General features: G+C 37.6%; 1 protein-coding gene across 3 annotated transcripts in view; it reads left to right on the plus strand.

Annotated features, from left to right (window-relative positions):
- UBE2U (ubiquitin conjugating enzyme E2 U) overlaps window positions 1-19,437 on the plus strand; it is a 60,440-nt gene extending 41,003 nt beyond the window's left edge. For 2 of the 3 annotated variants that reach the window (XM_003990157.5, XM_019837159.2), the window contains 2 exons: window positions 3,454-3,548; window positions 16,722-19,437. In XM_003990157.5, coding sequence (XP_003990206.2) covers window positions 3,454-3,548; window positions 16,722-16,909 — 283 coding nt within the window. In that variant the 3' untranslated portion in view covers window positions 16,910-19,437. The remainder of the gene's footprint in view (window positions 1-3,453; window positions 3,549-16,721) is intronic. The other variant, XR_006584364.1, reaches the window with a different exon arrangement.
- Window positions 19,438-24,884: the final 5,447 nt, after the last annotated feature.

Genomic DNA, 24,884 nt, shown 5'->3' on the forward strand with positions numbered 1-24,884 from the left:
TAAGTATATACTGTTGGGAAAGAACAACAAATTAGATATTGTAGAAGAAATTACCCATGGAGCAACGTAAACTCTTGAAAATAAACATAGAGAAAAAAAGACTGGGAAAAAAAAAAGCCACCTCATTGAGCTGTGTGGCAATATCAAGTGGTATAAGTTACACGTAATTGGTGTCCCAGACAAGAACTGACAGAAAAAAATATGTGAAGAAATAATTATGCCTGAAATTGTCCAAATCTGATGAAAGCTGTAAGCTTAGTGACCAAGAAACTCAATGAATCCCAAGAAACAGAAATATAAAGAAACCATACCAAGGTACAGTACATCATAATCAAATTGCTGAAGTGATAAAGAGAAAAATCTTCAAAGCAAAGGATAAACACACACACACACACACACACACACACACACACACTGCATGCAGAGGAACCAAAGATAAGAACAACCAATAACTTTATGGCAGAAACTTTACCACTAAAAGATAATTGATGACAATTTTAGAGTTCTTGAAAGAAATTATTGACGTAGAATTTTATACACCTTGAAAATATCTCTCTAAAATGAAGGTAAAATACATTTTTAGACCAACAAATCCAACTACATAGATGACGTGAAAGACAGGCTCTCTTAAAAAGAAATGGATAACCTGAATAATTTTGTGTCTAATACAGAAATTGAACTGATAGTTAAAAGCCTTCATACAAAGACAACTCCAAGCCCAATGGCTTCACTGACGAATTTTCCAGACGTTAAAAGAAAACCTAGTATCAATGTATAAAAAATACAAAATTTTCCTTTTTTAGAAAATATAAAAGAGAACACTTCCCAATACGTGTTATAAAGTCAGCATTACCTCTTGACACAATCCTTATCAAGATACCAGTAGCATTTTTCACAGAACCAGAACAGATAATCCTAAAATTTGTATGGGACCACAAACGACACCAAATAGCCAAAGCAATCTTGAAAAAGAACAAAACTGGAGGTATCTCAATCCCAGATTTCAAGATACACTACTACAAAGCTGTAGTAATCAAAACAGTATGGTATCTGCCCAAAAATTGACATATAGATCAATGGAACAGAATAAAGAGCACAGAAATAAACCCATGATTATATAGCCAATTAATTTACAGCAAAAGAGGCAAGAATATACAATGGGAAAAAGTCTCTCCAACAAATGGTGTTGAGAAAGCTGGACAGCTATGTGCCAAAGAATGAAACTGGACCATTTTCTCACACCATACACAAAAATGAGCTCAAAATGGATTAAAGATCTAAATGTGAGACCTGAAACCATAAAAATCCTAGAAGAGAGCACAGACAGTAATTTCTCTGACACTGGTCATAGCAGCATTTTTCTAGGTATGTCTTCTGAGGAAAGGGAAATTAAAAAAAAAACTATTGGGACTACATCAAAATTAAAAACTTCTGCACAGCAAAGGAAACAATCAACAAAACTAAAAGATAAACTACTGAATAGGAGAAGATATTTGCAAATGATAAATCCGATAAAGGGTTAGTATTCAAAATATACAAAAAATTTATACAGCTCAACACCAAAAAAAATATCAATTCAAAAATGGACAGAAAACATGAACAGACATTTCTGCAAAGAAGACATCCAAATGACCAACAGACACATGAAAAGATACCCAACATCACTCATCATCAGGGAAATGCAAATCAAAACCACAATGAGAAATCACCTCACACCTGTCAGAATGGCTAAAATAAAAAACACAAGAAACAGCAAGTGTTGGCAATGATAGGGAGAAAAAGGAACCCTCATGCACTGTTGGTGGGAATGCAAAGTAGTGCAGCCACTGTGGAAGACAGTATAGAAGTTCTTCAAAAAATTAAAAATAGGGGCGCCTGGGTGACTCAGTCAGTTGAGCGTCCAACTTTGGCTCAGGTCACCATCTCCGGTTCTGGCTGCAAGTCTTGCGTCAGGCTCTGTGCTGACAGCTCAGAGCCTGAGGCTGCTTCAGATTCTGTGTCTCCCTCTCTCTCTGCTCCTCCTCTGCTTGTGCTCTGTCTCTTTCTCTCTCAAAAATTAAACATTAAAAAAATTAAAAATAGAAATACCATATGATCCAGTAATTCCACTACTGGGTATTTTACCCAAAGAATAGGAAAATAGTAATTCAAAAAGATATATACATCCTGTGTTTATAGTAGCTTTATTTACAATAGCCAAACTATGAAAACAGCCCAACTGTCTGTCAATTGATGAATGGACAAAGAAGATGTGGTGTGTATGTATGTATATATGTTTATGTGTGTGCGTGTGTGTATGTGTATATATATATATGTATATGTATGTATATATATATGTATATGTATATATATATATATATGTATATGTATAGTAGAATATTACTCAGCCATAAAAAAGAGTGAAGCCTTGCCATTTCAAATAACATGGATGGATCCAGAGAGTACAGTGGTAAGCAAAAAATGTCAGTCAGAGAAAGACAAATACCACATGATTCTATATGTGGAATTTAAGAAACAAAACAAATCAAATTTTAAAAGGAGACAAACCAAAAAACAAAAACAAAAAAAAAACCCAGACTCCTAACTATAGCGAATAACCTGGTGGTTCCCAGAGGGGACGTGGATCAGGGGATGGGTGAAATAGGTGAAGGGGATTAAGAGTACACTTATGATAAGCACTGAATAATGTATAGTATCATTGAATCACTATATTGTATGCCTGACACTAGTATAACACTATATATTAATTATATTGGAATTTTTGAAAACTTAAGTAAAAAAAAACAAACAAAATAGCGTTTACATTACCTCAATAACAAAACCAAAGACACTACCAGGAAGAAAAGAAAAACCCATTACACATAAATACACCTCATGTACATAGATGCAAAAATTTTAGCTAATCAAATCCCATATATATAATTATAATAAATATAGCATAAATGTAATAATAAATAATTATGATAATTATACATGACCACGTGGGGTTTATGTCAGAAATGTAACCTTGGATTAATGTTTGAAAAATTTGAACAACATAAAATAGAATAAGAAAGAATCAGATGATCATCTCAATAGGGGAAGAATATTTCAACATCGATTCCTGATTACAAAAATAAAAAAAAAATCAGCCTCCAGAACTATAGGAAAATAAATTAGTTATGGAGGCCCTGGGAAACAAATGCACCTTGCCTTACCAGTTGATGCTTTTATTACTTTTACAGTATTAATAGTACACCATATTTGTCTGCTTTTCTGCTGTTAGGAAATATACTAGAATAATTTCCGTTCACTAATATAGTAGTGAATGCTCAGAAGGGCACCAGAATCAAACCTCATTGCTCTGCTGGTCTGTCAGATTTGATATGTTTGGCCCTATCTTTCTCAATAGTAACGTACACTACCTGGAATTCATTTGGAAACTTAGATAACTTCTTCTTTTTGTTATTCCAGGTACGCTGCTGCTATGGCTCGGCTTGCCAGAGAAAGCAGAAGGCCTCACAAAGCCAATTATCCAACGGGAAGTGTTCATCTCTGCCCAACTCCAAGTAAATCAATTTCAGCCCATTTGTTTTGCTTTGTTTTTAGAACTAAAATATTAGTCATTACCCCAATACATTTAAATTTTTGTTCAATTCAGATAAGTTTAAATCTGTGAGGACTAATCTCGTGTTCTCCTTTTAAGGTTATTTAACTCTAAGAAAATAAATTCAGTAAATTACTTACATAAGAATCGGAGCTTTGAAAAAAGCCTGAATTACTTACACTTTTAAGTTTGCCACCCTTTAATAGGTTAATACACTCTTTGAAAATCTAAGGCTAAGTTTCAAAATGTGTAAAAGGACTCGAAACAAGAATAAATAAACACTAAATAAATTGATCTCTGAAGATCATGGTAGATTCAGAGATACATGCAATATGGCTGAAGGGAAAGGAACAATGTTAGTTGAGTTTGGTGATCTTTTTAAAATTAATGCTTTTTAAAGAAACATTTGGGGTAAGTTGAGGATCGGTCTTGAGCAGGAAGAGAGCTGGTAATTTATAATAGAAATCCACTAGTATGGAGGGGAAAGCAAGATATTCCGGGTCAGAGAACTTGGGTTTAGATACCAGGTCTGTGCAATTATGAGAAAGTCACTTAAACTCTGCATTTCAGTTTCTTCATCCTCAGCCAGTACTGAGTCCATAGAAGGTGTTCAGTAAATACTTGCTTCTAATATTCTGCCCTAACATGTAGCATTCTTGTGACTAAATGACTCCAGGTATGCCAACATTCTTTGTGAACAGGAAAGTACTAAAAGTATTAGTTATCGCATTTCCCTGATACCTGTCCTTCAAACATAATGACACAGACATTCCAGGGACAGGCAGCACCCTTCAGCTAGTGGTTTTTCAAGAGCCCCGCTTTCCTATCTCGTGACTTTCTTTTCCCTGGGTTGGATTCTACTTCTCCTCCGTCTTGTATCTGTGCACCACTCAGATTTCCTCGTCTAACTCACCAGCCTCAGCCTTCTCTATCCCACTCTGCCTTCTTCCACATTTCAGGGTACCTGCGAGCATTGGTAAGAAACATTGCCTTTTCTATTTTTACTCTGCTTCCCTCATGAACTCCCTGCTCTCTGCAATCTCTATCCTCCCCACATCCCCACATCTGCACCAGTGGAAGAGATCTTTTGGTTCAGTTGATGATTACAGCAGTTCCTGTCCGTGCTTTGTCAGACTTCTTTCCACAGCTCACATCTGCTTATGTTTTTTTGATTCTAAAATATTTTGTTCCCCACTTCATTCAGGATAAAACTTATACTCTTTGGCATGGCAAAGTCCTTACTTAATGTTCTAATATCTGTCTGCCTTTCCAGTGGCATCTCTTCCCACTCTCCCACTCTTACCCTAAACCCCACACTGACCTAGTGGCTCATGACTATTTTCTACCTCATTTCAAAAAAATTGAGAAGTGTGCTGTGTTTTCTCATATTGCCACTCCAAATACCTTTTCTTCCTTTCTAGTACCTACCCATGCTTTGAGATTCAGCTCAGGTATTACCTTCTCTACGAAACTTTCCCTGTGGGCTATCGCAGCACTTCTGCCATGCCATATCATTCCCCATAACTTTTCTTTCTTTCTTTCTTTCTTTCTTTCTTTCTTTCTTTCTTTCTTTCTTTCTTTCTTTCTAAATACAAGTTAAAATTGGATTTTAATTAAAGACAATCTAACTTATTACACTAACATATAACATAATAATGGTTCCCGAGTAGAATTTAGTGATTCATCACTTACATATAAAACACTGAGTGCTCATCCCAAGTGTCTTCCTTAATGCCTATCACCCATTTAGCCCATTCCCCCCCCCCAATACCCCTTCAGCAATCCTCGGTTTGTTCTCTGTGTTTAAGAGTCTCTTACAGTTGCCTCCCTCTATGTTTTTGTCTTATTTTTCCTTCCCTTCCCCTATGTTCATCAGTTTTGTTTCTTAAATTCTACATATGAGTAAAATCATATATTTGTCTTTCTCCTACTGATTTCACTTAGCACAGTACATTCTAGTTCCATCCACTTTGTTGCAAATGGCAAGATTTCATTCTTTTTGATCACCAAATAGTATTCCATTGTATACACATACCACTTCTTTATCCATTCATCAGTCAATGGACATTTGGGCTCTTTCCATACTATGGCTATTTTTGAAAGCACTGCTGTAAACATTAGGTGCATATGCCCCCTTAAAAATCAGCATTTTTGTATCCTTTAGATAAATACCTAGTAGTACAATTGCTAGGTCATAGGGTAGCTCTGTTTTTAGTTTTTCGAGGAACCTCCATACTTTTTTCCAGAGTAGCTGCACCAGTTAGCATTTCCACCAGCAGTGCAAAAGCATTCCCCTTTCTCCACATCCTCACCAACATCTGTTGTTGCCTAGTTGTTAATTTTAACAATTCTGACAGGTGTGAGGTGTTATCTCATTGTGATTATGATTTGTATTTCCCTGATGATGAGTGATATTTTGCATCTTTTCATGTGTCTGTTAGCCATCTAGATGTCTTCTTTAGAAAAGTATCTGTTCATGTCCTTTGCTCATTTCTTCACCAGATTATTTGTTTTCAGGGTGTTGAGTTTGATAAGTTCTCTATACATTTTGGATACTAACCCTTTATCAGATATGTCATTTGCAAATATCTTCTTCCATTCCGTTGGTTGCCTCCTTAGTTTTGCTGATTGTTTTCTTCACTGTGCAGAAGCTTTTTATCTTGATGAGGTCCCAATAGTTCATTTTTGTTTTTGTTTCCCTTGCCAACAGAGACATGTCTAGTAAGAAGTTTGACCTCTGTGGCTGAGGTCAAAGAGGTTGTTGCCTGTTTTATCCTCTAGGATTTTAATGGTTTTCTGTCTTAGATTTAGGTCTTTCATCCATTTTGAGTTTATTTTTGTCTATGGTATAAGAAAGTGGTCCAATTTCATTCTTCTGTATGTCGCAGTCTAGTTTTCTCAGCACCATTTGCTGAAAACATTCTTTTTTCATTAGATATTCTTTTCTGCTTTGTCAAAGATTTGTTGGCCATGTATTTGTGGGTCCATTTCTGGGTTCTCTATTCTGTTCCATTGATCTGAGTGTCTGTTTTTGTGCCAGTACCATACAGTCTTGATGATTATAGCTTTGTAATATACCTTGAAGTCAGAATCGTGATGCCTCCAGTTTTGATTTTCTTTTTCAACATTATTTTGGCCATTCGGGGTATTTTCTGGGTCTATAAAAATTTTTGGATTCTTTGTACTAGCTCTGTGAAAAATGCTGGTGCTATTTTGGTAGGGATTGCATTGAATGTGTAGATTGCTTTGGGTAGTATAGACATTTTAACAATATATGTTCTTCAAATCCATGACCATGGAAGGTTTTTCCATTTCTCTGTCTTCTTCAATTTCTTTCATAAGCTTTCTATAGTTTTAAGCACACACATCTTTTACCTCTTAGGTTAGCTTTATTACTAGGTATTTTATGGTTTTCAGTGCAATTGTAAATGGGATTGTTTCCTTGATTTCTCTTTCTGCTGCTTTATTATTGGTGTATAGAAATGCAGCCGATTTCTGTACATTGATTTTATATCCTGCGACTTTGCTGAATTCATGTATCAGTTCTAGCAGTTTTTCGGTGGAGTCTTTCGGATTTTCCACCTAGAGTGTCATGTTGTCCGGTAAGAGTGACTTTCTCCGTGTTGATTTGGATGCCTTTTATTTATTTTTTGTTGTCTGATTGCTGAGGCTAGGACTTCCAACAGTATGTTTGTCAAACAACAGCATTAAGAGTGGACATCCCTGGGGCGCCTGGGTGGCGCAGTCGGTTAAGCGTCCGGCTTCAGCCAGGTCACGATCTCGCGGTCCGTGAGTTCGAGCCCCACGTCAGGCTCTGGGCTGATGGCTCAGAGCCTGGAGCCTGTTTCCGATTCTGTGTCTCCCTCTCTCTCTCTGCCCCTCCCCCGTTTATGCTCTGTCTCTCTCTGTCCTAAAAATAAATAAACGTTGAAAAAAAAAATTAAAAAAAAAAAAAAAAAGAGTGGACATCCCTGTCTTGTTCCTTGCCTTAGGGGGAAAGCTCTCAGTTTTTCCCCATTGAGGATGATATTCCCTGTGAGTCTTTCATAATGGCCTTTACGATGTTGAGGTATGTTTCTTCTATCCCTACTTTCTTAAGTGTTTTTATCAAGAAAAGATGCTGTATTTTGTCAAATTCTTTTTCTGCATCTATTGAGAAGATCATGTGGTTCTTATCCTTTCTTTTATTAATGTGATGTGTCATGTTGATTGATTTGTGGAATTTGAACCAGCCCTGCATCCCCAAAATAAATCCCTCTTGATTGTGGTGGATGTATTGTTTTGATCAATGTATTGATCGTGGTGAATGTATTTTTAATGTATTGTTGGATTCGATTTGGTACTATCTTGTTGAGAATTTTTGCATCCATATTCCTCAGGGAAATTGGTCTATAATTCTCTTTTTTAAAAAAAATATTTTAATGTTAATTTATTTTTGAGAGAGATAGAGAAAGAGTGTGAGTGGGGAAAGGGCAGAGAGAGAGGGAGACAGAAACTGAAGCAGGCTCCGGGCTCTGAGCTGTCAGCACAGAGCCCAACACAGGACTTGAACTCACAAACTGTGAGATCATGACCTGAGCTGAGTTGGACACTTAACCAACTGAGCCACCCAGGCTTCCCTGTAATTCTCCTTTTTAGTGGAGTCTTTGTCTGGTTTTGGAATCAGTGTAATAATGTTGGCCTCGTAGAATGAATTTGGAAGTTTTCCTTCCATTTATATTTTTTGGAACAGCTTCAAAAGAATAAGTATTAACTCTTCTTTAAATGTTTGGTAAAATTTCCCTGGGAACCCATCCAGCCCTGGACTCTTGTTTGTTGGGAGATTTTTTATTACTGATTCAATTTTTACTGGTGATGATTTGTTCAAATTTTCTACTTCTTCCTGTTTCAGTTTTGGTAGTTTATATGTTTCTAGGAATTTATCCATTTCCTCTAGATTGCCAAATTTGCTGGCAAATAATTGCTCATAGTATTCCCTTATTGTCGTTTGTATTTCTGGAGTGTTGGTTGTGATCTCTCCTCTTTCATTCATGGTTTTATTTATTTGAGTCCTTTACTTTGAGTCCTTTCCTTTTTCTTTTTGATCAGTCTGGCTAGGGGATTATCAATTTTGTTAATTCTTTTAAAGAACCAGAGCTTAGTTTCATTGATGTGTTCTACTGTTTCATTTTTTTAATTTCAATATCATTGATTTCTGCTCTAATCTTTATTGTTGCCCTTCTTTGGCTGATTTGGGGCTTTATTTGCTGTTCTTTTCCTGGCTCCTTTAGGTGTAGGGTTAGGTTTTGTATTTGAGATATTTCTTCCTTCTTTAAGAAGGCCTGTATTGCTATATACTTCCTTCTTATGACTACCTTTGCTGCATCCCAAAAGTTTTGGATTGTCGTGTTTTTATTTTCATTGGCTTCCGTGTATTTTTTAATTTCCTCTTTAATTTCTTGATTAACCCATTAATAGGTTGTTCTTTAATCTCCAAGTATTTATTGTCTTTCCAAATTTTTTCCTGTGGTTGATTTTGAGTTTCATAACATTGTGGTCTGAAAACATGCATGGTATGATATCGATCTTTTTGAACTTGTTGAAGGCTGATTTATGTCCCAGTATGTGATCTATTCTGGAGAATGTTCTATGTATATTTGAGAAGAATGTGTATTCTCCTGCTTTAGGATGAAATGTTCTGAATATATCTGCTAAGTCCATCCGGTCCAGTGTGTCATTCAAAAACATTATTTCCTTACTGATTTTCTGCTTAGGTGATCTGTCCATTGCTGTAAGTAGGGTGTTAAAGTCCCCTACTATTATGGTATTATAATCAATGAATTTCTTTATGTTTGTGATTAATTGATTATATATTTGGGTGTTTCAAGTTGGGGGCATAAATATTTACAATTATTAGATCTTGGTGAATAGATCCCTTAATTATGATATAATGCCCTTCTTCATCTCTTGTTACAGTCTTTGTTTTAAAATCTAGTTTGTCTAATATAAGCATGGCTATTCTGTCTTTCTTGATGTCCATTAGTATGATAGATGGTTCTCCATCTCCTTACTTTCAATCTGCAGGTGTCTTTAGGTCTAAAATGGGTCTCTTGTAGACAGCATATAGATAGGTCTTTTTTTTTTTTTCCCATTCCAATGCCCTGTGTCTTTTGATTGGAGCATTTAGTCCATTTACATTCAGAGTGATTAATGAAAGATATGAATTTAGTGCCATTGTGCTACCTGTAAAGTTGGTGTTTCTGGTGATGTTCTCTGGTCCTTTCTAGTCTTTGTTGCTTTTGATCTTTTTAGTTTTGTTTTGTCTTTTTTCTCCATTTAGTGGTCACAAACTCCTTTAGTTTTTGTTTGTCTGGGAAACTCTTATCTCTCCTTCTATTCTGAATGACAGCCTAGATGGATAAAGAATTCTTGGCTGCCTATTTTTCCAATTCAGCACATTGAATATATCCTGCCACTCCTTTCTGGCCTGCCAAGTTTCTGTGGACAAATCTGCTGCAAACCTGATTTGTCATCCCATGTAGGTTAAGGACTATTTTTCCTTTCCTGCTTTCATGATTCTTTCCTTGTCTGTGTGTTTTGAGAATTTGACTGTGATATGCCTCGGTGATGGTCAGTTTTTGTTGAATCTAATGGGAGTTCTCTGTGCTTCTTGGATTTTGATGTCTATGTCCTTTTCCAGATTAGGACACTTTACAGCTATTATTTGCTCACATAAACCTTCTGCCCCTTTTTCTCTCTCTTCATCTTGTGGGACAGCTATGATATGAATGCTATTCCTCTTTAATAAGTTGCTGAGTTCTCTAAGTCCTGTATTGTGATCTTTTGCCTTTGTTTCCCTCTTTTTTTTCTGCTTCATTATTTTCCATAATTTTATCTTTTATTTCATTGATTTACTGCTCTGCTTTGTCCATCCTTGCTGTCACAGCATCCATTCAAGATTGCATCTCAGTTATAGCATATTTAATTTCAGCATAACTAGATTTTAGTTCTTTACTCTCAACAGAAAGGGATTCTCTGGTGTCTTCTATGCTTTTTTCAACTTCAGCTAGTATTCTTATAATTATGGCTTTAAATTCTAGTTAGACATCTTATTTTTATCTACGTTGATTAAATCCCTGGATGTCATTTCTTCCTGTTCTTTATTTTGTGGTGAATTCCTCTGTCTTGTCATTTTGGAGGAAGAGAAAAAATTAATAAAATAAAAATTAAAATAAAAATTAAAAACACAACAATAAATACTGAATAAAGGAAGATAGATCCTAGGTGTGTTTCAGTCTGCTTGTTGAGAGAAGCTTGATAGAAAAGAGAAAAAAGAAAAAGGAAGAAAAAAAGTTTAAAATTTTTAAAAATTAAAAAAATTAAATAATAAAATAGAATAAAATAAAATAAAATCGAGTAATTTTTTAATTTCCTCTTTCTGTATCTGAGAAAGAGAAAGAAAAAAAGAAAACAACATAAGCAAAATCAGAAGAAAAGAAAATGAACAAACAAGCAAACAGAATGAAACCCAAATGAAGTTACATCCTATTTCCCCTAGAACTAAAACTTTGCAATGCACTATAGTCTACAGACTAAACAGGTGGAAGAGACTGCCTTCTGGAATATGTCTCTCGAAGGCGCAGGTGGGCAGGACTTGGTGTAACAGCTCTGTTCTCTTGGTGGTGGTGCTTAGCTCACTGGGGTCAATCTATGTATGTGTACTACAGGTGAAAATGGCTTCACCCAGCTCTCTAGTCTCTGGCTCAGGAATTTTGTGCCCTCACAGACCTATGATCAAGCATCCCTCCTTTGTCTCAGGCTTCTGTCCACTCCCCACCCTTACCCTGCCTGTGTCCAAGTTGTCTGCCTGCCAAGTGGTACCTCCCTCTAGAGTTTTATCTCAGATGGGGCTGTGTTTCAAAACCCCACACTTCAGAGACCCCCATGGCTTGGACCCATGCTGATTCTCTAGGGGAGGGTCTCGCCAAGTAATGCCCTGGAGCTGGCTTGTCCTAGAAAATGTTTGCACAATCACACAGTGGCAGAGGCTTAGAGTTTATGGTAAATTATAACACACAGCTGGCGCCAGGTTTTGCTGCATTCTGGTGTCTTTATTCTAGTATCAGTAAACATGGCAGTTCTCCAGGTCCACAAGGACTTTGGGCTCTGGGGAAGCCATATGGCCTCTACCAAATGCACTCCAAGTAGAAGAACCACTTCTCCCTTTGTAGCCCTTGGACCCCTCCGACCACCCTGTCTGCTCCTGGGAATTTGTCCTGCTTCCTCATTGGAGCACCACCAAGCACTGAGCTTTAAAACTTCAGACTTTGCACTCCACTGTTTATAGAATCCTTGTGGTATTGAAACCCTTTCCTTTCCCCCCATCAATGGTTTTGGGGAACAGATTTCTCGTCCAGTCCCCTGCATTTTCACTCTTTCTTTCTCTCTTTCTCTAGCTACTTGTGGGGGGAGTGCTTTTCTTGCATGATCCAAATGCACTGCACTCTCCCCCTTTCTCTTTTTTTCTTTGTCCTCTCTTCATGACTCTCCCTACTCTTTGCAGTTTCGCAGCCTTTAACTTCCCCAATTCACCTCTCCATACCATGTACCTGCCACATTATCTGGCTTAAATTATGCATATTGTTGTGTTCATCCTCAGATCAATTTCCTGGGTGTTCCAAATGATTTGATGCTGATGAGCTGCATTTCAGGGATGAGACAAACTTAGGGTCTACTCCGCCATCTTAACTCTCCCTTCCTATTACTTTTTTATTGCTAGGCAACAAATCACCACACACTTAATGGCTTAAAATAGCACATATCTATCGTTTCACAGTTTCTGTGTGTCCAGAGTCCAGGCATGGTATAGCTGGATCCTCTGCTTGGAATCTCATAGCTGTGATCAAGGTGTGAGCTGGACTGCAGAGTCATCTGGAGGCTTGCATGGGGAAGGGCTACTTGCAAGCAAACTAAGATTGTTAATAGAATGCACTTCCTTCTATCCTTATGACTAAGGCCCAGCTTCTTTCTGGCTGTGTGCTGAAGACCACTTCTAACTCCTAGAGGCTGCCTGCAGTTTATTGCCATGTGGTCTTTTCCGACCTAGCCTACTACCTCACCTCACTAGCCAGCAAGGAGAGTCTTTAGACCAAGTCTGATAGCAAAATGGAGTCTTACGTAATGTAACATAATCAGAGGAGTGAGATTCCATCACTTTGTCATATTTTTTTGGTTAGAAATAATACGTCCCACCCATACTTAAAATTTATGAGTTGACATAAAAATGTGAACACTGGAATGAGGGGATCATGATAAGACACCTTACAGTTTGTCCTCCATACATGCTATGTCATATAAGTCTCTTTACTGCCAATATCCTTAGAAAATGACCCCCTTTGGAAAGGGGCTGCTTACCCGTCAATCTGCCACAGCACAGCACCTCATCTAGTAGCCATTCAGTGCTCATAAATGAATGAGTGAATGAATACTGCAATGAAGTAGAGTGGTTATGCTTGTAGCAGCTCTGATCCTGGAAGAAAGTAAATAAACCCATGATGAGTGAGAATAGTAAGAAAGGTAAGCTGGAAGAAAAAACACTTTAAGGAATATCTAGAAACTAATTAGATCTCCAGTGCTGGACCTGTCCTCTTTGGAAATGAGGTAGACTGTCTTTTGTGTCTAATCTTACTGCTAAGAAGAGACACTGTATATAAAAGGTTATGGTAAATTAGATTATTGTTCAGAAATACTCTCTATCTTATTCTACCTCCATGGGCAAAGTGTACTCCCTTGACCCTTGACTTTAAATTTTGCCATGTGACTTGTTTTGATCACTGGAATATTGGTGGGTGTGGTATGGCCAGTGTTTGGAAAGTGTTTGTGCTGTTTGGCTCGCTCTTTTTCACTTCTGCCACCATCACAAGAACATGTCTGACTAGCCTTCTGATTACAGAGAAAGATGAAAACCATAGATCCAAGCTTCCCCAGCCAACCTTCCCAGCTGTCCCCAGCCCAGATAAGCCAGTCTCCAGCTGACCTGCAGATGTGTGGTCTAAACAAATGCTTGCTGTTATAGGTCACTGAGATTTTATGGTTGTTTACTATGTAGCAACAGTGAACTTATACAGCATATGAAAGGGAAGCATGACTTGGTTGAAATAAATAATGAACTCTATGATCCTCTTTTGTAGAGGGGGTTAGCATATCATAGTTGGCTAATGAAAAAAATTCATCAGAGATTTAGGAGGTGGGAGGAAAGAAGAGGCCATTTTTCCTGAGAAATCGTCGGTTCCCTCAGACAGCAATTTCATGCAACTTTTTACAAACTCTCACGTTACAAATATGATGGCTTCACAAATACCTCTGTGAACTCACAATTTTTGTTCCACTTTGGGTGGCTAGATTCATGAAGTCCCTTGTACTTCCCCATGAACTCCTGGTTTTCCCACATCAGGCTAAGGTAGATAGTGACTGTTTTTCCAGTTCTCCAGCTGTTGCCTTCCAGACCTTCCTTCCCACTATGTCTCCCCACACCTGTGTAATCCCTATTTTCTACATGAAACTCCTCATTCTTGTATTATCTATATTGCCTCTGTTTTCCTAATTGAAGCCTAACACCGAAGTAAATGGAAATAAACTGTTTGGCAATAATCAGAGCTTTCCAATCAGAACAAATTTTAATATCTTTACCAACTAAATTATTTTCAGATGTAAAAAATTTATATAAGAAGCAGAGTTTCCAGGATCCATCCCCAGAAATGCATACAAACTATATGGCAATTAGCATTTGTGCTTTAAAAAAAATTTTTTTTTTAATCTTTACTTATTTTTGAGAGAGATACAGAGACAGCGTGAGCAGGGGAGGGGCAGAGAGACAGGAAGACACAGAATCTGAAGCAGCCCCAGACTCTGAGCTGTCAAGTCAGAATCCGACATGGGGCTCGAACTCATGGACCGCGAACTCACAGACCACAAGACATGACCTGAGCCAAAGTTGGATGCTTAACCAACTGAGCCACCCAGGCACGCCTAGTGTTTGTGCCTTCTTAAGTTATTTTGTTAACATAGTAACAGAGTTTCTACCTTTGTTATTAATTCCAACCAGTAAGTCCAAGTTTTCTTGAAGGGATTTATAATACTTAAGATTTTTTGGAGGCAGGAAGTTGAAAATAATATTTTTTTTCTGTCTCATAAGGAAACATTTTTTATATTTGTTTTACATTATGCTCTGCTATTCTAGCCAGGATTTCTTTTTATGCTTCCTAGTAGGCTTTGCTTTTGTTTGTTTGTTTGTTTGTTTGGCTGGTTTGTTTTTGTTTTGGTTTTTGGTGGAGGGTTGGTTGTTAGCTTTTGTTTTTAACATGGCAGGAACTAGGAGGCAAATGGTCAAAGTGATTGGCTCTCAACATTCATTCCTGGCCAACAACTGGTGTCAGTCAATCATGGTAATCCCATTTCCCTTACCAGGGACTAGCTTAGGAGCAGTGTGTGACACAATTCTGCCTGAGAAGATGTATACTAAGGGTTTCAAGAGATGGTTTTCCTACTCTTGAAACTGAGACTCTGGAGAGAAAGACCTCCTTTTATCTCCAAATGTTGCCATGTATGATGTGAGTACTAGAATGGCTATAGCTCTCTTGCTGTGACTCTGAAGATGAAACCAACACCAAACATGGGAAAGCAGAGCAGTGGAAAGAACTGGTCCTTAATGATATTGTTGAGTCCCTGGATCATTGAACCCTGCCTGACGTCTGACTTTCTTCTTCTGTGAGATAAGACATTTGCCTATCATTTAAACTGGTTTGAACGGGGCTCTGAATTTTTCGTACCCAAAAACATGCAAATTCAGAATAGCCCAAATATAGGTTAGGAAGAACTAGAGTTAGTCCATCAATAATGTGTTCTTCGAAAATAAAGTAGAAAGTTTTCTCAAGGGAAAGACAGAATTTACATTTAAGTTAATGAAAGCTAGAGATTAATATTAAAACACAAAACTAAAAACTCAATCATTGGAGACCTCAGGATTCTCCCAGAGTAATGGCAGTCGTCTAAATTCATAGCTCCCTACAAATCTTTCTATAAAGCAAAAGACCAAGAGAACAATTTGCTTATAACCTTTGTCCATAGCATAACTAGAATACAATGAATATTACGAGGTTTATTTGATATGTTATTAGGGAAATGAACAGGAGACCAACAGAATTTGTCCTAGATCCCTTACTAGGCAATGAATTTGGTGGCGGCTATGCAGATGGGAGGGAAAGGCAATGAGGTTGCATGCTGAGTGGAAATACTGAGAAATATTGATACTATGTCTATATTCTTCCTTTAAAGTGTACTCAGTTTATTTCCCTGTTTACAAGACCTTTACAAAAAAGATGAATCTTCTTTGCTTGATGACATAGGAGGCTATCCTGGTCTGGCCTCAGCCTAACTTGCCAGCTCCACTGAACTCTCCATGGACTGTAACACAGGAATTTGGGATCTGACAGACCTGGGATCAATTCTCATTAGCTGGGTGTCCTTGAACAAGCTTACTATAGGTCACTCAGTCTCAATTTCCTCATCTGTGAAATAAGGATAGTAATACCTACCTGTCACGAGGGTTGTATCTAAGTTAAATAATATTAGACATATAGACTTCTTAGCACAGCAGCTGGCACGGTATGAATGCTTATGTGTCGATTCTGATTACTTCCAAAGCTGTCAAGTCCTCCTATACTTCTGTGCCTTAGTATGTGCTGTGTCCTCAGTCTAGAGTACTCATACCTTCCTTCTCTGCCCTTCTTTGTTCAGCAAATTGCCTCTCCTCTGTCAAAATCCAAAACTGTTTTCACTTAGCCACAGATTTCACTTCAGCCACATTTAGCTGCTGACGCAGTCATGGACACTGTTTCCCCTACATGTCTACTGGCACTTAGCAGGACTCAGTAAATACATGTTAAATGAATGAACTAACAGAGCATTAAAAGACTGACAAGAATGGAAAGAATGATTTATGACAAATTAATTGAAAAATGTGAAATTTAGAGAGTTTTAAAAGGTTGCTAACATTCACTCACATGATCTTAGGTGCTATGCTACAAATGCAGAAACGCATTTCTTTTTATTGTGTTCCCTGCCATGTCTCTTAATTTTTTTATATTTCCTCTTATAGTTCAAAATTTTCCTGATACACAACCTGAAATTGATATCATCATGAAGACCGATAGAACAAAGGAGAGGTGGAAGAGTGTAATTTTACCAGATGATGTTAACACGAATGAGTCATGGGAAGAAGAAGTGGAAGACCTGGTCACCTGGACCAACACTCTTGATATAAATGTTTTAGATGATTCAGCCTGAAGCTCCAGGATTTAAAAAATGAACAGCCTCAACCACAGATCAACTTCATGAAGCAACTTTGGAACATGGATTCCATTTTTTTTCAAGTTGGACTCATGCTCTCACTTCAAGTACAAATTAGAAATATAACTACAAATCAGTGAATATGTTGCTTTGAATTTTTTGAGCTCTACTTCATTGTTTGAACCTAAGTTAACCAAATTAGGGATGTTCATTGTGGCATTTCAATCAATGGTATTATGCCCTCAATTGTTAGGCTTCTGGATGCAAGTTTTTGCAGGCAAGGTATGAATCAGGAAAAGGCTGGGTTAGGAGGAGAGCACTCAGGAGCTTCAGAAGCGGGATATTAACCAAATAGAGGGATCTTTACAGTTGTCCACATCTGCCTGGTTTAGTGTCTTGTTTCCTCCATATTCAAAGTATGAGATGTCATCTATCCACCAATGTTCCTCTTATGTTTTCTCCCAGAAAACATGCTTTGTTTACTCTTTGACCTTAATCAATCATCCCCTCATATTCTCATATCTTTTTTTTTCTCCTTATCTTTTTGCTGCATTGCCTCAACCTGCAAATGTGCTCAGATCTCTCCTGTTTTTTTGTTTACCTTTGACCCTGTGTTTCTACTTCCCTCGACACTATTTTATTCAGGGATACCTGACTGGCTCAATTGGTGGAGCATGTAACTCTTGACCCTGGGGCTGTCAGTTTGAGCCTCACACTGGGTGTAGAGATTAAAAATACAATCTTTAAAAAGAAAACAAAAGCAAACATTGTATTATTCATATTTTCTCAGGTTTATTGATTATAGTCTATCACTTGCCATCTTTATTGCTTTGGTTCACTTCACATTGGCATCCCACTGCACAATAAAATCTGCTTCTGCTACATTACTTGATGAAAATTCACTAGGATCACCAAAGACTTCCATATTTCTAAAATTCAATAGTTACTGTATCTTACTGGACCTCTAGGCTATATTCTATATTATTGATCACTTCTGTCTCTCTCTTTTTTTTTAATGTTTATTGCCTCACCTTTGAAGAGGCTTGTTTTGAGGCCCATCCACCTACACACACATCTCTTCCCATAAACACCATAACTCAGTATACATATAAATGTATATATCTATATCTACATATAGATATAGATAGGTAGATAGATAGATAGATAGATGCCTGACCTTGGGTCTAGTTGTTAATAGGTCTCTCCTTCATTTCTAAAGAAACTGATTTTACTTCCTGTGAAAAAATTAAAATGCTGTTATATATACTCTAGTGCCTGGGCACATCCCTGGCTAGCTAGATGTTTTCAAGTCTGCCTCTGATGGTTCAGACTATAAGACCCCAAGTGATTGTAGTGCCTACCACTTTTATTATCCTCCCCAACAGGAACCACAAAATTCTAGCAGCTATCCCAGATTCTCCCCTCCTTTTGTCAATGCCAAAGTACACCCAAGAGCCAATTTAATGATTCCCACCCAACTTGATAACAATTGGAGTTATTTTTACACCCAATGAAAAGTGCCATTGTAGATGGACCATCCTGTACCTCAGTGAAATTATAGAATGTAGTTGAAAGATGCATTCTGCTGATGGTCACAATGATGGAGGCTGGGCCTCTGACTCTTCTCTGGTGGTTTTCTAGGAGGACAAACATGTAGATTGTCAACGGGTATATGGTAATCACCAAGAAATTAAACTCAAAAGAACCATGGTAGTCAACCAAAAATATTTCCTTGATATCAGCTGTCATATATTGTATTTTATACTTTCTATTTAATCTCTTTCTTTCAGGACAAAGAAGTTAAACTTGCTTGTTGCTTTCTTTTCCTGCTACCAGAAAACGTGGGGGTAAAAGTGGGTGATAGGGAAAGGAAGGGTAGGGAACACATCTTTGGAACAGAGACATTAGTTAGTAGAACAGGATAGTTTTTTTTTAAGTTTATTTATTTATTTTGAGAGAGAAAGTGCAAGTATGCGTGAGCAGGGGAAGTGGCACAGAGAGAGAGAATCCCACGCAGGCCCCACGCCATCAGTGCAGAGCCCAACACAGGGCTCGATCCCATGAACTGTGAGATCATGATCTGTGCCAAAACCAAGGGTCAGATCCTCAACTGACTGAGCCACCCAGGCACCCCCAGGATAGTATATTTAATTACCTTCACTATATCTCTGGCCATTCTTTCTGACTCTTCAGTAGGAATCTCCCTTCCATCTCTGGCCCTTGGTAAAAGGTTCCTTTGGGTTCCAGCCCAATGCTCTCCTCTATGCATTTTTCTTGGAAAATGTTGCCACTGTCAAGAGTTTTACCTCCCACGCACATTGTCATTCTCTGAACTTTTTTCTTCCTGCTTAAAAGACATCTTCACTTCAACGTCCCCCATGCGTTGGAACCTCAACATGCCCAATTTAAACTCATTTCTCCCCCTCCACCAGACCTCCTTCTGCCTCTTGTGTTTCTTTTTCAGTTAATGGAACAATCAAAAGATAAAAACTTGGGGATCATTACAGACTTCTTTCACTATGGCAGATTGATCACCAGGACTTGGAATATTATCTTTCAGATGTCTCAGATCCACTTTCTCATCCCTGTTCTTACCATCACTTTATATTATGAATCCCTTTTAAAAAATTTTTTTTAAGTTTATTTATTTTTGAGAGAGAGACAGAGCATGAGCAGGGGAGGGGCAGAGAGAGAGGGAGATACAGAATCCAAAGCAGGCTCCAGGCTCCGAGTTGTCAGCACAGAGCCCAAGGCGGGGCTCAAACTCACCAACCGTGAGATCATCACCCGAGCCGAAGTTGGACACTCAACCGAGCCACCCAGGTGCCCCGAACTCAAAATACTTCTAATTTTCTTCTAGATTCTTCTTTGACCGTATGTTATTTACTTTGTTTTTAAATTGTTATTTACTTTAAAAGAAGCTACCTTTCTACCATTGATTTCTACTGTAATTCATGTGGAAAGAGAATATGCTGTGTATGATTTGAATTTTTTTAAACTTATCGATACTTGTTTAACGGTTCATAGTATAATCTCTCTAAGCACATATTTCATATACATTTGAAAAACATGTATATTCTGCCACTGTTGAATGGATTGTTCTATAAATGTCCATTAGTTGTTTGATTGCTTTGTTCAAGTTTTCTCTACCTTCACTGATTTTCTGTCTGCTTGTTCTATCAGTAATTGAGACAGATGTGTTGACGTCTCTGAAACTGTGGGTTAGCCTATTTCTCCCATCAGTTCTACCATTTTTTGTTTCATGTTTTTTGAATCTATGTTGTTAGGTTTGAAAACATATAAGATTATTTTGTCTTCTTGATGAATGGGTCCATTTATCATGAAATAACCTTCTTTGCTTTGAAATCTACTTTGTCTGATTCATATAGCCAGTCCAGTTTTTCTTTTAATTAATATTAACATGGTATGTCTTTTTCTATTCTTTTTTTTAATCTGTTACAGTTTTACCTATCTCTAGAGTTTTCCAAAAAAATTAAATAAGATGTATTATTTAGAACATAGAACATAGTGAATATTTAGTGTCTGTTAGTTACTGTGACTATTGACTATTTCTCTTTATTCAAGGCAGTGAGAACATTTCCTGACATATCAGACTGTGCTCATTGCCCAGCTATAGTTATATTGATATCTTCTATTTTGGGATGTAAATAGAAAAAATATACTGAAAGTACATGAAAGGCAAAATAGAAGTATTTTCTTTAAAAAAAAAAAAAAACATGACTGGGGCACCTGGGTGGCTCAGTCGGTTAAGCGTCCGACTTCAGCTCAGGTCATGATCTCGCAGTTTGTGAGTTCAGGCTCCACGTCAAGCTCTGTGCTGACAGCTTGCTCAGAGCCTGGAGCCTGCTTCAGATTCTGTCTCCCTTTCTCTCTGCCCCTCACCCGCTCACACTCTGTCTCTCTGTCAAAAATAAATAAGCATTAAAAAAAATTTTTTTAACAATGCTTGAACCTATTATGTGCATACTAGCCATGTGACCTTGGTCAAGTTCCTGCATCTTGGTTTCTTAATCAGTCAAGGATGAATAATGGCACCAAGTTTTCTATAGTTGTTGAGAAGACCTAATACATCAGTACATTAATATTTGTAAAGTGCTCAGGACGGTACCTAATCCATAATAAGTGCCATGTATGTGTTTGATAAAATAAAAAACACATCTTACTTTACATTACTTTACTTTCTAATGGTGTATGAAAGAAATTCATATTCAGAAAGCCTAATAAATCTGCAGTTTTATGAAATACCCCAGGTAGTTTTGATGGAAACTATCAGTGGGTGACACTTTGGGATACAACATAATTCTAAGATTTATTTCAAATATGGTTAACATGGCACAAGAGGTGCCATTAGGTAATGAGGAGAGTGTCCCTTTATAATGAAGCCGCATGACTGAGTGCATAGCCTAATTTGGAGAGAGAAATCAAGTCTAAATTTGAGGTCCTATGTGAACATGAATCCCAACCTCATTGTGATAAGCCCAGATGCATACAGAGAAGAGAGGGTAAAAGGAGCAGGAAATTCTATTTTTTGAAAATTTCCTATAATGTTTGGGCTTTATGTCCTTAGAACCTTAGAGTTAGGTTTTTAAATTTGCTTTATTGTTTAGACTCCTCTTCCCCTCCAGATGGCGCCAGTTGGCTGCTATTTTCTGTGCAGTAGTCAAGGTGCCTAGAAATGTCAGGCACTGTCTTGTTAGGCTTTTAAAGATTTGCATGGCACATGAACATTTTATAAGAACAGGAATATTTTGCTGTCTCTTCCCAAGAAGATGGTTACTCAGTGCTCAGCAAGGCTTACTAAGAGGAGAATAACCCAGAGCTTACAAATTATGCACATTTGATAAAATCATAGAACCAACCTCCTGGAGAAATCAGTCAGTCCTCACCACTGCTTTCAGGCAGGACCACACAGACACCACCCTCTTGTAGATGAGAATGAGTACAAAGAGAGAACAGAAAAACTCAGGTTTTTGTTTAATGACTTCCAGACATCAGTGCATCCACTGAGAGCTGCTTTGCCTCCTACCTGAGGGAGGGAGGAAGTTCTCTAGAGGCTGGCAGAAAGCCAGAAGGCTGCAGGGCCTGTCCTCCCTCTAGACAGCCCTTTGCCTTCTGGCTTCTCACCTACAGGCCATGGTTGTCCCTAAAGAGTAAGTGCCAAGCATTATTGGATGAGGTGGGGGAACCATAGGAGACCCTATCCTGCGTATCTCTGTTTGTCAACAAAGGGTATAAGGAAGCCCAGAATTTGATTATCTTTTTGTTTTGTTTTGTTTTTGGAGTCCCAGAATTCAATTTAAGCCACTATCTCCAGAGGCTGAGATCTAAGTCTTTTCCAAATATTCAATCCCAGGAAGAATAGTCAATATTCACCTTCCAAGAGGGAGTTCTTTTTGGCTAATCTGATTCCCAGATGCAAAAGCATAAACCCACTTGACTTGAGGTTTTCATCATAAAAGATGGCGAACAGCTGGCTTTCATTTTCTCAACAGTATCCCTTAATAGATCTGAAAGCTAATTTTAAGTATTCCATACTCTCCTACTATTTGTACTAACCAAGCCCAGCCTTTTTTGCTTTATGTCATGATTTGAATGTCCAAACCCTCTTTCTGACTCTTCACCTCACTTTTAAGTTCTAGAGACCAGACTAGAATTCAAATGAAAAGTGATCACTCTAATGACCAAGGATAATTATATTTGCAAGTTGAATTCTGTTTCAACAATACAGTTGTGATATCCAATCTGATCTCCTGAGGCTTTTTATGTGTCTCAACAACTCGCTCATGTTAACGATGCTCTACTGATAGAGACAAGTGTTTTCTCTAGAGAAAAAGTCATAGATACCAGATGTGTCCACAAGCTGCTATCCATTTGAAGTCAAACTACATAATTAAGATACTGTTCTGGTTAAGTGTATATATAATAACTAATTTATCATAAGTCTTAAACCTCAGTCTATGTCACCAATAAAGGCTATTAATAAGCTATTACTTTGACGTTCAAAAATGTTCAGATTATAACTGAGTTCTCATATTGTGTGACCACTAGAAGTACACTTTTTTCCACATTCAGCTATGAATAACAGAAAACCTATGGAGGATTAAAGAAATAGAGATTTATTTTTCTTCACAGAACAAGGAGCCCTGACTGGGAAGTTACTGGCATCGGTCCAGGTAGTTATGCAATGATGCTATCAAAGACCAAGCTTTTTGTGTATTTCCACTCTGACATTTTTATTAGAGTATTGACTTTTGCCCTCAGACCTTTTGCTTCATGATTACAATATAGCTGCTAAAGCTCCAGACTTCACCCTGTGTTTCACCTCTGTGTGGAAGAAGGAGAGAAAAGGAAAAAGGAGTGATACTGGCTGCTAGTCCTCTGTTCCAGAGCAAATGGTTACCTCAGAGAGATTCAATATCTTCAGTTCTAGAAACCAAAACTTCTAGCAAATGTAAAGTCAGTTCTGCTAATAATAGAATTTATCCTTACATTCATTGTTTTCATTCATTGCTGATTCAGTTGGTAGTTTTCAGTATCTTTTGCCACATTTTAAAATGCATTTAATAATTGATAGGGGAGAGAATAGATATATATAATTATATAAATACATACATATATATATATATATATATCAATTTGTACTTTATATTTTTATACTTGCAAAAATGTCCAGCTCACTTTGAAGCAGTGAGGGCTCCTGGGTGGCCCAGTCAGTTGGGCATCCGACTTTGGCTCAGGTCATGATCTCACCATTCTGGAGTTCAGGCTCTGCATCTGGCTCTTTGCTGACAGCTCAAAGCCTGGAGCCTGTTTCAGATTTTCTGTCTCCTTTGCTCTCTCTCTGCCCTCCCCCACTCATGCTGTGTCTCTTTTTCTCAAAAATAAATAAACATTAAAAAAATTAAAAAAAAGAAATCTGATTTGTGCAAAGAGAGAACCAGAAAATCTCAAGAATTCTTTTTTACCTTTAATTATGTTAATTTTGTCAAAAAAGTTAAAAGAGAACCTTTTCTCTTTTTTTTAAGAATTTTTTTTACATTCATTTATTTTTGAGAGACAGAGACAGCATGAGCAGGGGAGGGGCAGAGAGAGAGAGAGAGGGAGACACAGAATCAGAAGCAGGCTCCAGGCTCCGAGCTGTCAGCACAGAGCCCGATGCGGGGCTTGAACCCACGATCCGTGAGATCATGACCTGAGCTGAAGTCAGACGCTCAAACGACTGAGCCACCCAGATGCCCCAAAAGAGAATCTTTTCAAAGAATATGTAAAGAATGTTCAGACTCTCAAGATAGCTACATGGAAACGAATGTTTATTTACCTTACAAAGAAGCAAAACCCTGGAACATGCTATCTTGTTTTGGTCAGAGCATCTAAAAGATACCCTATCTCACTTTGCCAGAAATAGTAAACACACGATTCCTACTAAGGTGAAAGATTTGGAAATGGGGAAAAAAAGTCTGAATTTTACCAAACAGCTTGGGAAATTCAGATCCAAATAGATACAATCTTCCAAATTCACTTTGTCTTCTAATTTAAAAAGAATTATGTGAACCTTAAGAAAAATATGAATCTCTGCACTTTAAAACATCAGCTGATGATTTTACCAAAATCTGTTAGTTCAGTTTGTTCTAAAGTCAAGTCATACAATGTTTCTACGGACTAGGGTTATCTATTTTTGCATACAAATGGTATCCCTATTGTGTGTATCCTAACATCTACAAGATTGTGGTAGTTAATTTGTTGCTCACAAAAGGAAGGGATCAAATAATGTATCAGTTAGCTTTTGCTGTGTAACAAACTACCTAAAAACTCTGGGTCTCAAACCAACAGCTATTTATTTAGTTCACAATTCTTCATATCAGCAATTGGTGTAGGGCTTAGTTTCTCAGTTCTGGTAGCAGTGGGTATAGCCACCTGTATCTGTAGCCAGTATCCAGCTTAGTTGAGATGT

Source organism: Felis catus, chromosome C1 (assembly GCF_018350175.1).
Source record: "Felis catus isolate Fca126 chromosome C1, F.catus_Fca126_mat1.0, whole genome shotgun sequence".
Taxonomy (NCBI): Eukaryota; Metazoa; Chordata; class Mammalia; order Carnivora; family Felidae; genus Felis; species Felis catus.